The sequence below is a fragment of the Podarcis gaigeae genome (assembly GCF_964106915.1).
Source record: "Podarcis gaigeae genome assembly, chromosome: Z".
Classification (NCBI taxonomy): Eukaryota; Metazoa; Chordata; class Lepidosauria; order Squamata; family Lacertidae; genus Podarcis; species Podarcis gaigeae.
Genome location: NC_139691.1, coordinates 19,454,267 through 19,475,488, shown reverse-complemented (window position 1 = coordinate 19,475,488; position 21,222 = coordinate 19,454,267). Strand labels below are relative to the sequence as shown.

General features: G+C 49.0%; 1 protein-coding gene and 1 long non-coding RNA gene across 7 annotated transcripts; one reads left to right on the top strand and one right to left on the bottom strand.

Moving 5' to 3' along the window:
* The first annotated feature begins 5,334 nt into the window (after positions 1 to 5,334).
* LOC310836744 (mitochondrial fission factor-like) lies at positions 5,335 to 16,692 on the top strand. Of its 6 annotated transcripts, none has more exons than XM_083722532.1 (7): positions 5,335 to 5,660; positions 10,310 to 10,583; positions 11,348 to 11,517; positions 12,544 to 12,629; positions 12,990 to 13,151; positions 15,033 to 15,111; positions 15,788 to 16,692. In XM_083722532.1, the coding sequence occupies exons 2-7, from the start codon at positions 10,385 to 10,387 to the stop codon at positions 15,917 to 15,919; spliced, it is 828 nt and encodes a 275-aa protein (XP_083578658.1). In that variant the 5' UTR covers positions 5,335 to 5,660; positions 10,310 to 10,384; the 3' UTR covers positions 15,920 to 16,692. The 6 variants fall into 6 exon arrangements, with proteins under 6 accessions (XP_083578658.1, XP_083578657.1, XP_083578660.1 ...); XM_083722531.1 differs by having other exon boundaries at positions 5,361 to 5,664; positions 10,317 to 10,583; XM_083722529.1 differs by lacking the exon at positions 5,335 to 5,660 and adding an exon at positions 5,707 to 6,091.
* A 2,716-nt stretch (positions 16,693 to 19,408) lies between these two features.
* Positions 19,409 to 21,216, bottom strand: LOC310836808. Its single transcript, XR_014560209.1, has 2 exons — positions 21,068 to 21,216; positions 19,409 to 19,660 (listed from the first exon to the last, which is right to left on the bottom strand). It is a non-coding gene; the product is annotated as an uncharacterized lncRNA (long non-coding RNA).
* Between the last annotated feature and the right edge of the window lie 6 nt (positions 21,217 to 21,222).

Genomic DNA, 21,222 nt, shown 5'->3' with positions numbered 1-21,222 from the left:
CCGGGTCATGTGGCCAGCATGACTAAGCCGCTTCTGGTGAACCAGAGCAGCGCACGGAAACGCTGTTTACCTTCCTGCCGGAGCGGTACCAATTTATCGACTTGCACTTTGACGTGCTTTCGAACTGCTAGGTTGGCAGGAGCAGGGACCAAGCAACGGGAGCTCACCCAGTCACAGGGATTCGAACCACGACCTTCTGATTGACAAGTCCTAGGCTCTGTGGTTTAACCCACAGCGCCACCTGCTTTTCCTTAGGATATCCCTATTTTCATCGGGGAAATGTTGGAGGGTATGGAGTTATCCAATTCCCAAGCCATCTGAAGGCAGCCCTGTATCATAAAGTTTTTAAATGTTTAATGTTTTATTATGTGTTATATATGTTGGAAGTGGGTGACTATAAATAGTAACGTTGTTGTTGTTATTGATGAATAGGACGTCCTTATTATCATCGGAGAAATCTTGGAGGGTATGTGATTCTTAGAGGTGTTAGATGCCACCTACATATTAAATTGAAATAGTTTTCTCTAATGCGGGTTGATGTTGAAGAGGGTGGGGTTGTCGCTATGATATTCCAGTTTGTTTCTTCAATTTCTATACCTAGGCAGAGCCGTAGCTAGGTGATCTTGCACTCCTGGCAGAACCATTCAGATTGCGCCAGAGTTAGCTCTTCTTTCCATCTCTCCTCCAACCCCCTTCCTCTACTCATTCAATTCACCCTCTATTTAAAACCTTTTCTTATGAGGCAATAATCAATATTTTTATTTATAGACATATTTATGGACATATTTTAGCTGATTTTGCGTGCCCCCTCCCTTGCTTGTGCCCCTGGCGGGGCCCCACTTCACCACTCCCTAACTATGGCCCTGTACCTAGTCCTTTGTTTAATAGCCAAGCATTGTCCAATAGCTAGGCCAGTATTTTGTACAAAATGGACGATTTTAGTACAGTCATTTTCAGAATCAGTTTTTCAAATGGTGTCAATGGTCTAACTGCTTGAGATTTAACTGTTGAATCTGAGATAAAATATATCACCTGATAGATTAATAGCCAATTCATACTACATCCTTCCTTTCTTCCGAAAATTTCCCCTGCGGTAAGAGAAATATCATTTTCATAGAAGTGTACCAATCTATATGGGTCTTTTTCTTTCAATTTCATATAAATCAGTTTTTTATCAGGTGCATAGAGAGGGGTGCAGTGCAAAGGGAATCAATTGTGATGTAGGTGGTGTTAATTTTGATATCTAAAATCACCAGAAGACATTTAATTCTGCTTTTGAAAATGGAGTTGTTAATATTTCTAAGCTAGTTTTGTTACGAATCAAGACTGGGATACCAGGTATTCTGTGTTGCACAGGTTTATCAAATTCCAATTGTATGATACAATTTTTATCCAAATCTTCTCTTTTACAATATTTATCATACTAATAACATGTTGTATATGGGCAGCATCATGATCTTTGCAAATGTGGTAGACCCATGCCCCATCTCTAGCGGTGTTGATATAATACAATCAGTGCTATTTTTCTAGAAAAAGAGGTGCCAGAACTCACTACGACTCCTCCCTTGGTCTCCTATAATGGCAACAGAGCCTACCTGAGAGGTGCCAGAACTGACTTCTAGTGAGTTCCAGCTGAAAAAAAAGAGCCCTGAATACTGTTAATCTCAGCCTAGGTTTCTTGCCTTGATGAATAAAACTTAAAATCATTTTTTTGCCATTTCTTTAGAGTCATTGTTGAAATACATATATGCAGAGTTTGAAACAAGAACAATTTATGTTGGTAATATCATCATTTAAACTGACGCTACTCTTCCCATACAGGAGACAGATGTCTTTGATCATATTTCAATTTTTTTTTATGGTTTTCACCATTGGTAAAAAATTAACTTTAAATAATTGCATCTGTGCCTTTGTGATGTTGATTCCAAAATGTGAAATATATTGTAGGCCAAGTTTAAAACTTGTTTTAAATTGGTATAATTTTCAAAGTTCATTTTAGATAATAATTGAAAGAAACATTTCCAATGAACTTTGTTGAAAGCTTAGTGGGCATCTAGAGAGGTTATTACCTCGAGGCTTTTCCATAACACACTGCATTTTGCATTTTGCATATACAGTCTGTAATATGTCTATTTTTAACAAATCCTGCTTCATCAGTGTCATGCACTGGTTGGATGCAGAGGAATGGTGGGAGAAACCAGTTGGGGAACCCCCAAGGGAAGAAGGCTCAGAGGCGGGAGAATGGTTGTGGGGCAACAGAGAGGGAAAACCCTGGGAAGAGGAGGTGTCAGAAGCTGAAGAGATAACAGGGCTTAGTGAGGTGGGCGAGTTTGCTGCAGAGAGAAGTCCAGAATCAGAGGCAGGAGCTGGAACAGAAGAATAGGATAAGGGAGGCCAAGAGGCAGAGAGGAGTCAGGCTAGTGAAGAGTCATGGGTGTCTCCCCCTCCTGCAGTGACAATCTCGCCTCCTCCCTAGTCTCCCAGAACCAGTAGAGACATGAAGAGGGCAGAGAAGAGACTGGTGACACACAGTCTCTGATTGCTTGTGGGGGAGGGAGAGAAAGCCTGGAGATGTGGGGACTTAGGCAGTTGTGGCGATGGGGGGAACATCAGTCTCAGCTACTGCTTTGTGGGGGCAAGAGTTACCGGGGATGAACTGCTGTGTCATTAGGCATGACACTCCGACATGTCTGAGCAGAATTTATTTATTACTACTTCAAGGAATTCTTTTTGAAATGAGCTCTTGGTCTTTTCAAGTTCTGTCTTCTTCAAATGAAATATTTACGAGCTCAGTTGGTAGAGCACAAGACTCTTAATTTCAGGGTCGTGGGTTTGAGGTGCATGTTGGGCGGAAGGTTCCTGCATTGCAGGGGTTGGACTAGATGACTCTCATGGTCCCTCCCAACTCTACAATTCTGTTATTCTATGTGGAGAAATCCAAATGCTGTACTGACACCTCTTTTTGTTTTGGAATTTCCAGAAGCTTGTAGCAGGGTTGTATATTTTGGGGGTTTCTTCATTTTTGTAGTGTCCCTACACATAAATCATTATACATTTGAATTTTCTGCCCTTCCATGTTCAATTCTATTGTTTCTGTTGCTGCTTTCATAATTGCTTCTTTTCAGAAATAATGTGCAATTTTTGCTAATATATAGCACGGTTGATGCTGTTATATTGCACGGTTGGGAGGTGGTGCTAAAACCTTATGTACTCTCTTCACATTGTTTAAATTCACATTTAAGATTGGAAACTGCTGATTTAGCCAATTAACAAAAAAGACTTTTACTGTATATCTGCTTTCTCAATGCCTTCCAGAGTGCCTTTAAGTTGTAAATTATTTCATCTACTTGTATCTTCTAAGAACTGCATACAAAGTTGTTGGTCTGATGTTGTTTTAGTGAATCTCTTAATGGCAGATTTGTTGCTTATTCCTAGTACCGAAACCTCATTAGCTGAAGCAGACAATTAAGTAAATTTTGTAGATAAGTATTTCAGTTCCATTTTGATTTCGTCTCTGAAGTCTTTGAAGGCTGCATTCCATTCCGGTGCTAAATCTTTTTGAAATTGTTTTAAGAGGTCCTGGAAAGGTTCAAAGTCTTCTTTATTGAGACATGTTTTCGGAGCCATTGATCTTGCTTCTTCCTCACTTATGTCTGATCTTCCACTGTTATTTCTAGAGCTAAAATAGCTTCTGAATGCCCTTTTTCTTTAGCTATTTGGTGTGAGATGGGCATACCTGTTTAGGGTCCAGTCCTTTCCCAGGTATCCTTTAGCTTTTAGAAGCTTATAATAGCTTATAATAGCTGGAGGGTTGGAGCTAACAGATTTTTCCACCATTTTAGACAATGATGTCACCATCCTCTTAATTCTACTGTTATTGCTCCTTTTGTTTCTTACTAATTGAAATTTATTGTGTCACAATTTGAATTCCATAGAATAAAATGCAAATATGGGAATTAAAATAAGGAATAAAATAGTTACAAATCAATATGAATATTGAATGTGCCACAAATAAAGGTGTAAATGAACATAAGACATTTCTATCACATAAATTTATGTACATACTTGGTACATACGGTAATTTTTTAAATCTTTATGGAAAACAGGCCTATAGCTGACAGCCAACAGAATGTACCAAGTGTTGGCTGCGCAATACAGTCGACTCTCACCTTAAGCTGGGGTGATGTTCTGGGGATAGAATGCAAAGCCAAAATTGTGCATAGTCAAAACACATTGGATTCAGTGGCAGGTAGGATTCCCAGTCTTTTACCCCCCCCCCTCACTTTCCATGTATTTATTTATTTGCCAAGCATGTAAAGCTGAATGTGTGCAAGTTGTGAGCTACCTGTATTGCAACACAAGCCTGGGTGTGTGCATCATTAGCTAAGTGGGGTTTTCTAAAATAAGAATAAAAAAAAATTGGCCACTTTGCCTGCATTTCACATGTTAAGATACAGGGCAGATTTCTTGAAATGCACCTTTTGCAGCCCTCTTTCATCTTTTGGATTTCAAGGTTTCAGCCTATTGTTCCTTTGGACTCTTTTGTTGTTGGGTACTTAAAATGTGTGAGCCTTTGGTGCATTCTGTTGGCTATGAGCCACAGACCATTTTGGGGGTAAAGCTTTTACTTTCCTGTATATCTAAGGGATAGAAATATATTGTGTTCACTTAGACCTGATTAGTATCAGCGATGACACTCTGTAGGTTTGGTATCTCCCGCCTTTAGCCACAAATCCAGATGTGTTGCTGAATAAAAAAATCCTCTCGCGGCCCCACCGCCACCCTTGCCGGAACATGGGCGTACCCAGGATTTTTGTTGCGGGCGGGAGCAGAACCTCAGATTTGTATTTATTTGATTTAGGCTACGCCCGTATGCAGGAACAGTTCGTTATACCCTCAACACTGATGGTGGATGTAGAAGAAGAGGCGCCAGGGTGGCTCCCAACACTCCTCACATTCGCAGGCAAACGGAGAAGAGCCGAATTGTAAGGGGCCTCGGCTCAGTGGTAGAGCAGGCGCTTTGCTGAGGCAGCTAAAGCCCCCACCCCGTGCCCTGGGATCGGGGCAACTTCCCAGGAACACACACAAACCGGTATCCTGCCCAGGGCTTGATTTGCGTTCCATGCCAGTGAATATTCGAGAGACAATATTGCGCCTGAGTACAGTATAGCTAGAATGCCTCTCTACTCCCGCCCGAAGCAACGGCGGATCTTAGCAGGAGGAGTTCTCCCGTGGCTCCTTTTAGAGTAATAAGGGCTATTAGGGAACAGATGCACGTGAATGCCAATTCTCTGCCAGGTTTCAATATCCCACGGCGGCTCGGCTCAGCCCTGCCTCGTGGAGGGCGGAGCCTATTGTGGCTCGGCAGGCAGAAATCAACAGGTGAAGCAGCTCCCCCAGCAGCGGGGAGAGAAGCCTCGCCTGTGGACTGACTGCCTGCTTGCCTGCAGACGTCCTCCCTGTTGTGTTGCTTGGCTCTGAGCGCGCGGCTCGCTTGGCCTGCAGTGACCCGGCCCGGGCATGGCTATTTCGGGCTCGGCCGGCCCAGGCCAGCCTGCTGGAGCAGGGGGCGCGGGTTAGCGCCCAGCCAATCGCGGCGCGGGGCGACGTCACGGGCGACGGATGCTTGGCCGCGGTGGCAGCAGCAGCAGCAGCAGCAGGTGCGTCAAAAAAAGTCCCGTTAAGAAAAGGGGGAAAAGATAAAGAAAAAAGAGAAGGGAGGGAAGCAGCAAGCAGGCCAAGCCCCTCCGGCATCTGCTCTCGCCCTCTGGCGGAAGGCCGAGGCAAATATCGAGGTGGGAGGCGCCTCTGAGCATGTGCTGAGTGATGCCGCTCGCTGCCGAGGCGTTGCTCGCGAGGAGCCTTTCGCTTTGCGAGCTCCCCTGGAGCGGCCGAGCGTTGTCGAACAAAACTTATGAAGGTCTCCTCTGGTTCAAACCCGGGGTGGGGGTGGGGCTAGTGGGCTAGTGGGCCTTCCCTACTGCTTCCGGTAGACTGCTCCTATCTACGGAAGTTTCTTTGAGTTACATCGAGCGCGAAGAACGCTGGCGCACCTGGATGGTCTTCCTGCGTGTTCCTCATCAAGTCTCAGGTTCATTCTGGTTGGAGGTGGTGGTGGTGGATTTCTCCCCATCTCTCTCCCCCTCTTTTTGTAAAAGCTTTCCTGGCTTTTTGTGCTGCGAAGTTGTTTCAGCACATTGGCAAAGCCTCTTTCCCCTGCTGGCAAGGAAACAGCCAAGTCCAGAAGTCTTTCTCAGGACACAACAGAAGAACATTAGGAGAGCATCTGTGGGGTAAGGCAAAAAGGGACCCATCTCTAGTCCAGGATCCTATTCTCACAGTAGTCAAAGGCCCCTATGAACTTAAAGGTAAAGGGACCCCTGACCATTAGGTCCAGTCGTGACCAACTCTGGGGTTGCAGCGCTCATCTTGCTTTACTGGCCGAGGGAGCCGGTGTACAGCTTCCAGGTCATGTGGCCAGCATGACTAAGCCGCTTCTGGCAAACCAGAACAGCGCACGGAAACGCCGTTTACCTTCCCACCAGAGCGGTACCAATTTATCTACTTGCACTTTGACGTGCTTTTGAACTGCTAGGTTGGCAGGAGCTGGGACCGAGCAATGGGAGCTCACCCTGTTGCGGGGATTCGAACCACCAACCTTCTGATCAGCAAGTCCTAGGCTCTGTGGTCTAACCCACAGCGCCACTTGTGTCCCTCCTATAACTTAGCAATCCATATAGACTCCTTCCGGACCTGGAGGTTCCATAAGAGCATCAGAAGAACCCTGTTGGATCAGTTTGACATTATCCTGTTCTCATAGGGGCCAACCAGATGCCCATTATGGGAAGTTCACAAGCAGAACAAAAAAAATTCCTTGCACACGAAAGCTCATACCAAGAACTAACTTAGTTGGTCTTTAAGGTGCTACTGGAAGGAATTTTGTTTTGTTTTGACTATGGCAGACCAACACGGCTACCTATCTGTAACTGTTCACAAGCAGAATTTGAGCACAAGAGCACTCTTCTCTCTCTTGTGGCTTCCAGCAACTGAGATTCAGAAGCAGTTTTTGGAGACTGAAACAAATGTTCTGTTATAGCTCGTTGTGATCCCATCTTTCTAAAGCAAAACATACAGGCTCTGCGTCCCAACCAGTGGGGCCCACTTAGATTTGTGCCAGCAGCAATCCCTCCCTGCTCTCCCCTCCCCTGGCGGCTCCAGTCTTTGCTGCTTTTCTCCACCAGCCTGTAGTTGGGTGTGGCTCAGGGGGGCTAGTCTGTAGAGATTACACAACTCCTGGAGAAGCCACATGGGCCATCAGCCATAGGAGTTTCAGGATGCTCAAAAGGACATCCTCTTCTTGAACCATGGTCAGAGGTAGGGATGTTTCTGAAAGCCAGTTGCTAGAAGCCACAGGTAGGGAGAGTGTTGCTGTTGCACTCAGGGTCCTGCTTGTAGAAGACTTCCCATTGGAGCATCAGGTTGGCCACTGTATGAACAGGAGGCTGGACTAGCTGGGCTCCCTTTGGCCTCATCCACTTATATCCAGGCTCTTCTTATGTCCTCTTGTTTTTGGCAGACATTGGAGAAACTGCTTTTCTAGCCTGCCTTACCTAGAAAGGTACCTAGGCTTCCTTGTGCCTTGGCAAAGAGCTGTATTGTGAACGCCTGAGGGCAGAGAGAGATGGTCTGTTCCTCCATGCCAGCCCTTTGCCACAGGTTCACCAGCTTTTCTCTGCCAGTAAGGTGACCCAAGGGAGGAGGCTTGGAAGAGGCTGTGTCCTTGATGCAGGAAGGAACAAGCCCACATGCATTCATTCACTGAAATGAATAGAGGTATAACAGAGGCCTGTGGGTTGGTAGCCCTCGCCAGAAGAGCCAGGTGATCTTCATACTCTCTTTATTGCTCTCAAACCTTATTGCTGTTGTTAAAGAGCACAAGAACCTGGTGGTTGGATTCTTATTTATTTATAAAGAATATTTACATGCCACTGTCTCAAAAATGTATCGCACTGGTTTGTAGTAAAAATGTACGGTAAGTTGAAAGCAAACTAAAAGCAAAATAATTAAACAAACATCAATAGACCGTTGTTGGGGGATGTAGTATTATTAATGTTTATCCACACTTCTGCTTGTCTAGTGCCTAGAAAGCATGGGTCCAAGCAGTTTTCTGTTTGCCCCATTGCTTTTCCTGGGAAAACAACTGGATTGTGGCAAAACTCAGTCTGTGAAAAGCCTGATTGACATTTGCAGCCCTCTCCTGCTGCAGTCCCCCAGCATCCTGCCTCTGATGCTGAAGAGAGTTGTTTGTTTGTTTAATACATTGTCCTATTCCCGCAGGTCTCAGGGTGGTTCATAGGCAGCTTTATCCACTATTAACTTGACTAGCCTACCCCCCCGCCCAAAATGGCGGACCTTGGGGTTTCCATTGTACATCATTGTTGCAGCGCCCCCCCCAGGGCTCCACACCCAGTGGGACTGCACCAGTTGGAATCCCCTAAATCTGCCTCTGCCCCCCACCCTGCTTATACACAGTATCTCCCACCTGTTGCAATCTCCCATCAGCCCACCAGAGGGGCCAGAAGAGCTCTTTCCTTATGTACTTGCTTGCTTCGTTTTGCAACTGTACAAAAGCCTTGGGCTGTATTATTCATCTTATTTCTTGCTCCCTTTTGTAGGGGAGTTTCTCTTTCTGAGCTCCCTACATATGACAAGGGTAGACAATTCAGGGGGAGTTTGCTCAAGCGTTGAGCGTAGGGCCCAGAAGGGCAGCCCAGCCTGAGCTGCTAATATCCTCAGCAGAAGCCTTGAAGGGGTTTTTAGGCTGAATGAACGAGCATCATTCACGCTGAGGCTGGGTTAGGAGAAGTGGGTGCTGCAGGAGCCCTTGGGTGGAGGGCTTATTGGTGGTGGTGCTGAGGCCCCACAGGGGCTCCAGAGGAGATGCTAGCTTTTAGGAGGCTGGTGGAGGCTTCTGACCTAAATTTTTGTCTCTCGTTTCATCCTCACTGATGGAAAAAGCCTCAGAGCTCCTTCCTTCTCAGTGCACCCATAAAAAGAACAAAGCTGTGGGTTTAAAATTTCTTTATTTTTATTTACCAAGCAAATGTATTTTGGACGAATATTTCTGCCAGTCTGCGCAACTGACCCTGAAGCTTACTCTGTTTAACATGTCAAGCCTTGTGGTTGTTTGCATTATTAAAAGCAGTGCATAAACAAAGCTTCTAGTGAAGTTCCTGGAAGGAAATAAAACCCTCCCTAAAACCTCAGGCCTGACCATCCAAAGCACCCTGAGCAAAAGGTCCAAGAGAGCAAGGTGAGCAAGGGGGGGGGGAAAGGTGGATGCACTGGTCACCTGCTCCAGCCTTTGAGAGAAGGGGCCATAATGAAATAAGCAGCATCTGACTGGCCACTGTAAGAACAGGATGCTGAGCTAAATGGGGGGTCCCTTCAGCCTGATGCAGCCACAGGGCATTTTCTGATTTTCTTAAAGACCAGGGACAGCCTAGTGTCCAGCAACTGCTGTTGTCCTCTCCGACCACTGGCCATGCTGGCTGATGGAAGTTGGAGCCCAAGACGTCTGAGCAAAGGCTGGGCCCAAACCATGTGAAGCTTGATAGATAAAGGCCAATGGTGATGTAACGGTTAGAGTGTTGGGTCTAGGATGTGGAATAGACCAGAGTTCAAATCCTCACTTGGCTATATGAACTTCATTGGGTGACATTGGGACCAGTGACCCACCTTACAAGGTTGTTGTGAGCATAAAATAGAAGGGGCAGAGGAGTGGAACTACATATGTCACCTTGAGCTTTTTGGAGGAAAGGTGGGTTCTAAATGCAATAAATTCAGAGCTGCAGCTCCAATGTCATGGGTGTGCATTGCTTGTGGAAGATTGCAGTCAAATCCAACAAGGCATGCTGCTAGTTAGTTAGTTTAGAGGTATGCAGCCACAGAGCTGTATTGCGGAGAGGCAGAGACTCAGACCACAGAAGGAGCATATGCAACTTCCTTCCCCCTCCATTTTCTCTCTCTCTTCTCTGCAAGAGCCACAATAGCCATGGGCAGAATATGCCATCTGTGGATTCACGTCCATGTCGAACATCCATTTTAGGGAGAGAAGCAGCCCCCCAAGGCATATGTGAAGCCTGGAGAGCATCTCTGTGAGAGCACTTAAAGGTAGTCGCTGAATAGGCTTTTTTTTGCCTGCAGGAGCAGGAGGTATTTGGTCAGTGAGATTCCCTGCCCAATGCATAGGAACACCCAGTCCTTCCGAAGGGATTAATCTTGGTTTCCCCTTTTAATTTTTTAGCAGGAAGGAGGTGTCGTGCTCCATAAGTGTAACTGCCCCCCACTGCCTTGACCCCTGGGGCTAAGGAAGAGAGAACAGATGTGGCCCAGTTGGAGCATGCAGCTGGAGAAGTCTTCCTGCGACCTGGGCTTCACTGAAGCCATCAACAAAAGGATGCAGGTCCCCAGCCGGCTGAAGGTGGCAGAGGACCCCAGTGCAGGAGACCTGCAGGGGGCAACCATGAAGGAATGCCCCCCATCCTACCAGATGCACATCCCTGACAGAATCCTTGTGGCAGGTAGGAAGAAGTGGCTGCTGTACACTAGGGAGTGAGATGGTGGATGAGATAGAGCCCTTCTGTGCAGCATCTGTGCACTGGGGTATTGTATAGAGCAGGGATGGGGAACCCCAGACTCTGGGAACTGAATGCACCAAAGCTTAGGCTGAATGCCCTTAGGGGACAGTCTCTGCAGGCCACACCCCTCCCCAGGCCACAACTCCTGCCTGCCCCTCTCTGCATCCCTCCTGGTTGGAAGGTGCCTTTGAACTAAGATGACAAGTCTTCTTGCTTGCCTGGATGGAGAGTGGTGTGTGTGTGTGTGTTTGGTCACACACCCTTTGGCCAACCCACTCCTGGAAGGGAACATGCCCCCTGGGCTGAAAACACCACCCCTCTGGTGTAGGGTAAGGTCTGAAGGCAAAAGCACTTAGTGCTGAAGCTCGAAGGTGAAGATGTCCCTGGGTCCAAGCAGACAAGGGGGTGATTGTGGGAATCGTGCTGTCTATAGAGGCAAGCTTTTCACAGCACAACCCACAAAATCCCATCAGTATCAAAATGCCTGCCTGTATTCCTGCATCTGCCAAGAAAACCTCAGGTGTATGCAGCAAGGTGGTGGAGACCAGCACCAGACTCTGGATAAAAGCCCTTTTTGGTCCCTGCGGGGAGATTGTACAGAGTGGTATTCCATCTGTGGGGCTATGTGAACAGCCTGCCATCAGCTGCCTTGCAGGGCAGATGGAGGTCCTTCCCCATCCCTCTCTCATCTCTTCCTTCCTCTGTAGAAATGACAACGAATGCTGCTGTCCAGCCTCACTTCCTTAGCCAGCTGTCGCACCAGCCCCCGATTCTTGAGGAGCCTGTGCTGGAGCCAGCCAGCCAGCCGGCCATTTACGGAGAGCACCCCTTCCTCACCTTCATCTCTGGACCTGGATCCCCAAGGCGCAAACGGCTGGTACTGTGCTCGGGACAGGTTGAGGGAATAGCCACAGTTTTGGGAGGGACGGAGATTGGATCTTGTGGCTTTGCAGAAAGGTCCCCAAGGAGCCATGGGGTGGAGTTGTCAGGATCTAGTCTCATGGGCCACCTGTCAACCACCCAAATCATAATAGCACCAGGTGCTTCCAAGTCCCATAGTTGGGACTTCAAAGAACCATGTGCTGCCAGCCAGCAGACTTTGGCTCCTCAGCCCATCAGCTCTCCCACTTTGAGGCTCTCAGTTGTTGCTTGACGGCCACATCTCTCTCTGCGCCTCACCTCACCTTATATATGATGTCAGGTGCAAGGCAGGTGGGCATGACTCATGGGGAATGTCCACTTGGGCCATATTTGAAACCCTGTAAGGCCAAGATTGACCCATGGGGTGGGGGTTCCCAACCCCTGCATAGGTGGGTCTTTGAGGAGAGAATCTCCCTTCATGCAACTGCAGTGTGAGGAACAACAGGCAGGGCCAGGTAAGCCTTTTAACCGGGGGGGGGGGGCACCTGCAACAGGTTTTAATGGGGGGAGGGAGGCACTTCATGCAGAGATTTAGCAAGGTGCTCTGTGGAGCCGCTTCCCCCTCCTTTAAAAGGAAGTGGAGCTAAGGGAAAGCTGTGGGGAGACAGGAGGGGTGATTGGTTAGGAGGGGAGGGCAAAGGGGTAGGTGGGGTTGCAAAGTGGTTTAAGCAGGGGTGGTAGAACCTAGTGTGTGGATTTATATTGTGTGTCTGCCGCACAGACCCTTTGGCAGTGCCGGCTGGCGTGACATGGTGCCCCACCCAAAGAGGCACTCCTTAGGGATGGTGACCAGCGGTGTTGCCTTTTGTGGCAGCACTAGGGAATAGTGTGCCCTGCCAGGCTGCTCTGTCCTACTGGGCTCCAAGTGCACCGGGAGTGACTGCCTGTGGTCCGCCTTGCCTAAGGGCAACCATTTTTGGAGAAAAGGGGTCCTGCTTTTAGCCCCCCCAGCTGGAGCTTTGCCTCTTGCTCCCTCACCCAGGCACATCAAAGCAGGGCCAGAAAGGAGAGGGCGCTGGCGAAGAATCCTCACCGGGGCTTGGGAACTCTCAACCAGAGGCAAGACTGGTAAGGGAAAGCTGTGGAGTGGCTTTGGCCAGGTCCTTCTTGAGTGTCCTGCTGCCCTTGTGGGGCAGGCAGGGGTGGGGTGTTGGGCTTTAGGGGCATTTGCAGCCACCCTCCTTTGCTCATCCATCCTCCCAGGCTGCCAGGTGGGAGTCTGCCTCTCTCCCCAGACACATGCCAAGGGCTCCTGGCATGTTCAGTGGAGGTGGTGGCATCTTCTGGGGTAGCTGTGCCAAGGCAAAGCAGGTGCTGGCAGAGCCTTTTCTGACCGAGGTGCAGGTTGTGGCTGCTCTGGAGGCCAGGAAGTTCCCTTCTGGTGCCAGAGGAAGTGACCACTCTGGTTGTCTCCCTGTGCCCCTGCAGGCAGAAGCCAAGTGCACCGCCCCCTGCCTCCTCCACCCCCCAGCTTCCTCCGTTCCCTTTGGAGGGCAGGATCTACTCCCTGCAGAATGTCCTTCAGGTGCTGTGGTTCCTGGGGCACCAGATGTTCCAGCTGTTTTGCAAGCCTGACCAAGCCCAATGCAGGTGATTCTCTCTGGCTTTGCTCAGGGCAGCATGCAGCTGGCTGGGATGTGTGCGAAGCAGGAGGGTTGTATGGTGCCTCTGGTTGGGAATGGGTGCTTCCAGCTGGCTGGGCCTCTCTTTCTTGCCCTGGTGGTATGTTCTATGCTCTGCTTTCCTGGGTTCCACATCTGCATGGCCAGCTCCAGCTCCATTACTGGAGGTGGTGAGGAAGAGACCATTGTCCTGGGAATTGTAAGAGTTTTGTGGGTAGAACTTTGCCTTCAGACCCAAGGTAGGACCCCAAAACTCCACCAACTTCTACACCTCACGAGTGAACCCCAGTTGAAATCATGAAGATGAATCACTTGGGCAGTTCAGAAAAGCTTTGGTGATAAATTCGGGAGCTTCTTGCGCACTATTTGTACAATAGCTGGATCTTGTCCCTTGTTTCTTAAAGAGGTCCCCCTACCTGACGGGCTACCTGTGGGTTATCTCTGGGCCCACACAATCGGTGTTATAATTTTATTATTTATATGCCACCCATCTGACAGGGTTGCCCTAGCCACTCTGGGCAGCTTCCAGCAAAATACCAAAACACTAAAAAACACCGAACGTTAAAAACTTAGGCCCTCGGGGAGAAGGTGGGGGCTTAGGCAAGATAAATAAATAGTAATAAATAATTTTATTATTTATATGCATAGGACCTCCTTAGTAGTGGCACCCACCCTGTGGAGCACCCTCCCATCAGATGTCAAGGAGATAAGTAACGATATAACCAACTGGTTCAGTCATACTGGGTGCAGAGCCTGGGGGTGGGGGCCACAGGGAAACCACAACTATAACATAGAATGGAAGGCGAGAGGCGGTAGGGAGCGCCAAATTCTGGCGTTGCACAGGTCATCTGAGATTTGAGACCCCAAGGTCTGCCACTGGCACACTTGTGCAGGTACAGGAGGGGAAGGAAGGAAGCCTGAGGAAACCAGAGAGTGGTTGTTCTGCCTTCTGGCCTTGACAGCCTTTGTGCCCTAGGCAGAATGAAGCAGTGAGCTCAGAAGGCAGGTTGTAGGCAGCAGCCATGGCAATCTGGATGCCAGCAGTGATGCTCCTTCTAGTTGGCCTGGACTGACTTGCATCATCACCCTTTCCAAATGCATACTGGGAGAGCTGTATCCATCCATCCATCCATCCATCCATCCATCCATCCATCCATCCATCCAGAGAACCATCCTATGCTACAGGGGAGGCTTCCTCTACATTAGAACCAGCAAAGCTTCAAAACTCATGGAGACATTTAACCAGAGGAGATCTCTATCTGATGTCTCGGCCTTCACGGTCAGAGGCAGTGGTGCTTCCAGATGCCAGCTGCTGCAAACCACAGGAGGGCTTTTGTGCTCGGCTCCTACTTGCTGGTTTCCCATTGTGGCATCTGGTTGGCCACTGAGAGGAGGCTGGACTAGGTGGGTCCCCTTTGACTTGACCCAGCAGGGCTCTTCTCATGAGTAGGCAGAGAAGTGGCCAGCAGGTGTCACGTGGCCACACTACTGCATTGGTCAGAGAACTGGCACCGACTGGCAGTGGTCAGCAAGGAAACAGGGAGGTGTCAGAGGGGAGAGCTAAGTGTGCTGTCTGTGTGACCTGCTTTGCACCTCCTTGGCTTCTCCTGCTGCTCTCAGGTGTGGTGGTGGAGCCTGTCACTCCAGCAATGTTTAAGCCGAATTCAGCTTGTGCATCTTCTGTGGCACGGGGTGGTGTCATCTCACCTGAACAAAATGTCTTGGGCTGGCCTAGCTTTGGGGACTCACCATGTCTCTCTCACCCCTTCAAAACCTCTTATGCAGCTGCACCTCATCAGCTGTCCCCATATTTTCTCTCAAGCTCTTGTTTTCTCCTCCCACCTTTTAGTTCCCTGCAGAAAAGTGTGGCCTCAGAGAGCTCTCCGGAGGACTTCGGCACCACAGAGGCTCTGGCAATGAAGAAGCAGGTGATGGTTTATTTATTTGTGAAAATATTTATATGCTATTTGTTTTTGTTTTTTATTAAAAAAATAATACCAGGGCCATTTACAGCAATTATACATGACACTCTATTAGACTTAGAATCGGAAATCAGATGCTGTGGGAAGATGCCTTCTTAACTGCCTGCATAAGCTTGACAGAATAGAGACATTTTCAGCAGGCGTTTAAAAGTGGCAGGGTGTTCCACAGGACTGGGCCAAAGACAGTAACAGCTCAGTTTTTCTCTGTTGCCAAAAGAGCCTCACCAACTCTCAGAGAATGACCAATGACGCTCCTGCCAATGATGGGCTAGAATGGAAGGGTTCAGGCACACAGGACCTTGAGCCTGGTTCAGTTGTAGGTGGGCAGCCTGTGCAGGCATTTTAACAAGGCTATTGCATGTTCTCGGCCTGGTGCCCCCATCAGCAATCTGGTACATCAGCAGGTAGTGGACGGGTGGGGAGGGAGGGAGAGTAAGCACAGAAAGTGGCATATTTGTCATATCCCCCTGCATGGGATTGTGCTTGCCCTCTTGTTCCGGTGGATGGGCTTTGAGCATTGCTGCCCTTCCCTCTGGTGAGGCTTTTCCCTCTTGGCCTCTGTTTCGCATAGCAACCCGAGGCTGACCTCCTCTCTGTTGCTCTTTTTTTCTCTGGGCTGCAGCTGATGAAGATCGCAGGGCGGCTTCAGCGCCTGGAGAAGCAGCGTATGGGCTGGCACCAGAAGGAGCTGCTGTTCTACTCTGTGCTGGCCTCTTCCTGCCTTATCAACATGTGGCTTTGGCACAAAAGATGAGGAAGCCACCCTGCTCCAAGCAGCAAGACTTGCTGCCAGCAGTCAACCTTGTGCTTGTTAGTTTTCACTGAGCACTTGCCTAGGTGTCCTGGGGCTTCCTTGTTTGGGCTTGCAGCCAAAAGGGAAATGGGCTGGAGGGGATGTGCCTTGTGTGTGCAGGAGGAGGAAGGCCAGTAACTGGGCAGGGCTGGGGGTCCTCCAGTACTCCTTAGTCGGGACTCACCTTTCTTTTGAATATGGCTTCATAGGTGTGATTCATCCAGGCATGATGTGATATACTTTCTTTATGGAGGGGTCCAAGGCAGCTCTAGCTGCAGTTATGATGATGGGATTTCACCGATACAAGGGATGTTGAGTTGCCTTAAGATGATGGCTTCGGGGTAAGTGTGGGTTGGTGTGCTTCTTAATGCTAGTTACCATTAAGGCAGGGTTGGGGAGTGAAGGAGAAGGATCAGGTTCTCACCTGCAGGAGGGTTGATGGGAACAAGAAGGGTAGGAAGAGATCACTGGAAAGTCTCAGGACCTCAGATCCTATAGTAAAATAGACTTAAAGCAGTGGGGAGTATTTGTAGCCAGCTTCTGATAGAAGTACAGGAGTAGGACTGAGCCAAACAGTCCCTGGGAAGGTCACAACCTCAGGGTTTCTCCAAGGCTTCTCAGGGTCCTTCAGCGCATGCCAAGTTCTCCTTAGTGCTCTGATGGTTTCCTGGCCAGTGGGCCTGTATGTAACAGTTTGGGTGTCCTAAAATTCAAATAAAATTTATGGTAAAGAGCTTCTGCCTCTGTCTCTCTCTCTGTGTGTGAGTGATGAAAAGGAGGGGTGGTGTCAGAAGAAGGTCTGTTTCTTCTCTGGGCTCCTATTGTACCCACAGTCATTGGCATCAGAGGGAGAGACAAATGCCTCAGCCTCCCAGCTCTCCACAAAGTACAGCAGGGCATGCTTGGCAAGGGAATTGGGCAGCTCTGCAACCTTGCAAAATGATTCAAAGTTTGGAGTGAGACAGTGGCCAAAATAATTAACAGAGCATGAAATAACATGAGAGAAAAGCAAGCTGCAAAAGTCCACTGGCTCCTCAAGATGGTCTGATGAAGTTGATTCCCCCATAAATGCAACATCCTTTATATCTTGGGGGTAGAATCCCATCCATAGGGAGAGAGAGGCTGTGACAGTGTGAGGCAGGTCATACACATGGGGGAAACTTTTAGGAATCAGTGCTGGGGTGTGTGTGATTATCATTGCTTTGCCTTGGAAAGGGAACAGGTGTGAATTGGAAGGGCTTTCTCTTGAGTTCCAGTCAGGCAGATTTAGAAGAAGAAGAAGAGTTTGGATTTGATACCCCGCCTTTCACTCCCTTTAAGGAGTCTCAAAGCGGCTAACATTCTCCTTTCCCTTCCTCCCCCACTACAAACACTCTGTGAGGTGAGTGGGGCTGAGAGACTTCAAAGAAGTGTGACTGGCCCAAGGTCACCCAGCAGCTGCATGTGGAGGAGCAGAGACGCGAACCCGGTTCCCCAGATTACGAGACTACCGCTCTTAACCACTACACCACTGGCTGTTGGTGGTAGTGCTTCAGGCATGGTCTGTCCATATGTGGAACAATGGTATCTTGGCACGAGGAAGTGGGAGTGAAGAGATACAGGCAGGATTTGGGCCAGGCATGGTGACTCTGGTCTCTTTACACTGAACCCCAGTTGCTGGAAACCACAGGAGGGGAGAAAGCTCTTGTGCTCACGTTCTTCTCCCTGGTTTTCCACAGACATCTGTTAGGCCACTGTGAGAACAGGATGCTGGCCTAGACATCTCTCCTTATCTCCCTGTTCACCTAGCCTGGAGAGATGTTTTTGCAACTTCTCCCACCCTGAGCAAACTGGCATCATCAGTGAATGTGGCCACCTCAATGCTCATCCCTAACTCCTGGTCACTGATGCACAAGGCAAAAAAGCACAAGGACTTTCTCCTTACCTATACATGGTGGACCCCACTTCTTGCATCCCCGGGTTGGGAGAGGATTGTCCATTTTTTGTTTCTGCCTCTCTGGCCCCTCCAACCATGAAGAGCCTTGGCCATTTGCTCTGCCCCCTGGACTGACAGAGCCCACCTCACTAACCATTGGGGCGGTGTGTTTATTTGTTGCCAAAGGATGCACATTTCAGAGAAGACATGAGTAGCGCAAGGTGGTTGCTTGAGGGGACACGGTGGACTCTCCAGTAAGTCTCTGACTGTCGCTTACATCAGGCAAAATGAGAACAGCACTGGGGGTGTTGTGCCCCCACTTCCTGTGATTCTGCTGGGAACAATCCAGCGAAAGGGAAGCTGGATCTCTATGGGAAAAAGAAGCACAGAAGCTGGGAGAGAGAGGGGGGAGAAGAGACCATGCTCCTTTTAGGTAGGTAGGTTGGCAGCCACCTGAACAGAAGTGGGAGTGCAAGGGAGGCCTAAAGATGAGCTGCTCGTCATGCCTTGAAACAACATACTTGTCCTCCCTGAGTGAGCTGCCTGGTGCGTGCCTCAGTTTCCCCTCTGTAATCCCCTCTGTTTATTCAGCCAATCTGGGAAGCAACAAGCATGTTTAACATTCTCATGCTGCCCTTCCTTCAGCTGGCATTTTGCCTGAGCTGCCACTGCCGCTCACTTTCATCTTTCCCCAGGAGAGGAGGGTTGTTGTGTGTTCGGGAGTGTGTTTTGCAACAGAAGAGCACCAGGAGGCCAGAGGCATGCTTCAAAGGAGTGGCAACCAGAGGGCAGCTACTGCTGCTCCAGCTTAGGATTCCTCTGTCATCTGCCGCACATACAAAGTGCCCCCCCCCCCAGAAGCAGATTGAGGATCTCCTTTGCAGCAAACAGCAAGCCCTGGGGAGAGAAAGAAGATGGAGGTGGGGTAGGGGTCTTCCTCCAGCAGACTTGGCACTGGGCTCTGAGTCTACCACATAAATGCAGGTTCAGTTCCAGACCACCAGAGTAAAGCGAATACAGTCATACCTCGGGTTGAATATGCTTCAAGTTGAGCGCATTCAAGTTGCACTCCGTGGCATCCCGAAAGTAACGGAGTGTGTTACTTCCGGGTTTCGCCACTTGCGCATGCGCAGACGCTCAAAATGATGTCACGCGGATGCGCAGAAGCGGCAAAAAGCGATGCGCGCATACGCAGACGTGCTGTCGCTAGTTACATTTACCTCTAGATGTGAACGGGGCTCCGGAACGGATCCCATCCGTATCTAGAGGTACCACTGTATCACAGTGGGCTGTGGTCTTCCTTCCCCTGGAAGCAACTGGGCTGCCTTCAGGGGCACCTGTGTCCAAGAAAGGAGCAATATCTGTGAAACACAATCCCTTAGCCTAACCTACCTCACAGGGTTGTCATGAAGATAAAATAGGGAGTGGGAAGCCGCATGCTCCACCTTGAGCTCCTTTGAGGAAAAGGGAGAAACAAATATGGTATGCATGTGTGTATTTATACACACACATATATATGGACAAACACATGCCTATTTGCAACAATTACAGATGGTTTGCAGTGATAATTTTATGCAAGGGATAGCTTGGTAGAGCATGAGAATATTAATCCCTGGTTCATGGGTTCGAGCCCAAAATGGGACAAACGATTCCTTCATTGCAGGGGGTTGGACTAGATGCTCCTCATGATCTCTTCCAACTCTATGATTCTTAAGAGTGGCATGTGTCCCCCAGAGAGGATGTTTCTTACCAGGTGATGCCTTCTGCCACACACAGAGACCCATCATCTAGAAAGAAAAAGAAAAACAACAAAAAGTGAATGCTTTTGGCTTCAGGGTTGACTAACTGATCAATTAATCAAACAGAAACTCAGACAAGGGAATCCCTCCTAAGATTTATTTAGTCAAATGACAGTCCTAAAGGTAACCTGACGACATTAGCTGTCAAAGGATTTTGGAAACTGCCACTGCAAAACAGATGATTTGCGGGACCCCCAGTGCCTGCCTTCAATCCTTCAGCACGTTCCTGCATTCCTGGCTCACGCTCCCATTCTGAAAGAAGAGGGGCTGCACTTCTTGCTAGCTAAATAATAGGTCCATATTTTGGGGCACAGGTCCAGTTCAGTAAACTACCCAGCCCTTTATCAAATAAGCTCCGTAGGGAGGCAGCAGTGTGAAAGGGATCCTTTGGGACTGGCTGCCTTGCTAAACTGAAGTCAAAGGAAGGGTTAACCAGCTGAGGCAATAGGCGAGGAAGAGCCTCTTTCATCCCTTAGGCATAAAGGCTTGTGGAGCACACCTTTGCTCAGAGTTGGAGGCATGTGCGCTGCAGCAAGAAGTGCAGGTAAACTCCTGGCTCCTAGATGTATGCTTTGGCTTGCAGTTTAGTTGGTTAGGCTCCTGTGCTGCTATCGCCAGCAAGTTCTATGTGTGTGTGTGTGTGTGTGTGTGTGTGTGTGTGTGTGTGTGTGTAGCTGCTCCTTCATGCCACAGACCATGTTGGGCATCAGCTTATTTTCTGCCATCCCAGCCTGCTGAAGAAGACCCTCCAAACCCCTTGGGATGACTCCTGGATGATCCCAGCAGCCTCCTGAAGGAACAGAGCGAGAGTGCCACTCACCACTTACGCCGAAGGGTTGCAAAAGAAAACTGAGGCCCAGAGAGCGGGGTTGCTCCGCGCTGCCACCAATACTCATTGAAACCAGCTGAAACCAGCTGCCAGTCCTGCTGCCTTGCCCTGTTCTCATGCTGGGTTTGACCCTGAGACAGAGCAGTGTGCAGGACCCCTGACTAGTGAGTAAAAGTGTGTTTGGGGAGAGGGGGTGGCCAAACCCTTCCTGCCCTAGACGGGGGTGCGGTGTTGGTCTTTCCCCCTGCCCTTTGCACTGGGGTGCTTTGCAGTACCTATGAGCTTTGTAATGCCTTTCTTGATGTTTCCTGTTTCCTCCCGCAGGGCAACCTGAGCCCTTGCTCTCTTTTAGAGCCACCTTGTGATGGGGTGGGCGAGAGGCATTAATTCTATTCCTAGCTGGCTGTTAGACAGGTTCTGTACAAACAAATGCAGTCAGTGTGCCTGTGTGTGTTTCCGTGGGGCCTTTCGTCTTTTGCCCATGCCAGGAAACAGTTGTACGTTACCCATGGCGAAGAGACATAGAGAGAGGGGATCCAAGAATCTGGAAATAAATAAGAACCAACCAGTGAATAATGTCTGCTCAATAATGCTGGCAAGGTTTTGTTAGTTACTAGTTAACCAGGGGACGGTCACCAGCTGACAAGCCTCTTTCCTTCTCTCTTTGGCTTCCAACTGACTTCTTCCTGCTTCCGCAACAGACTCTTCCAACTGCCCCGGA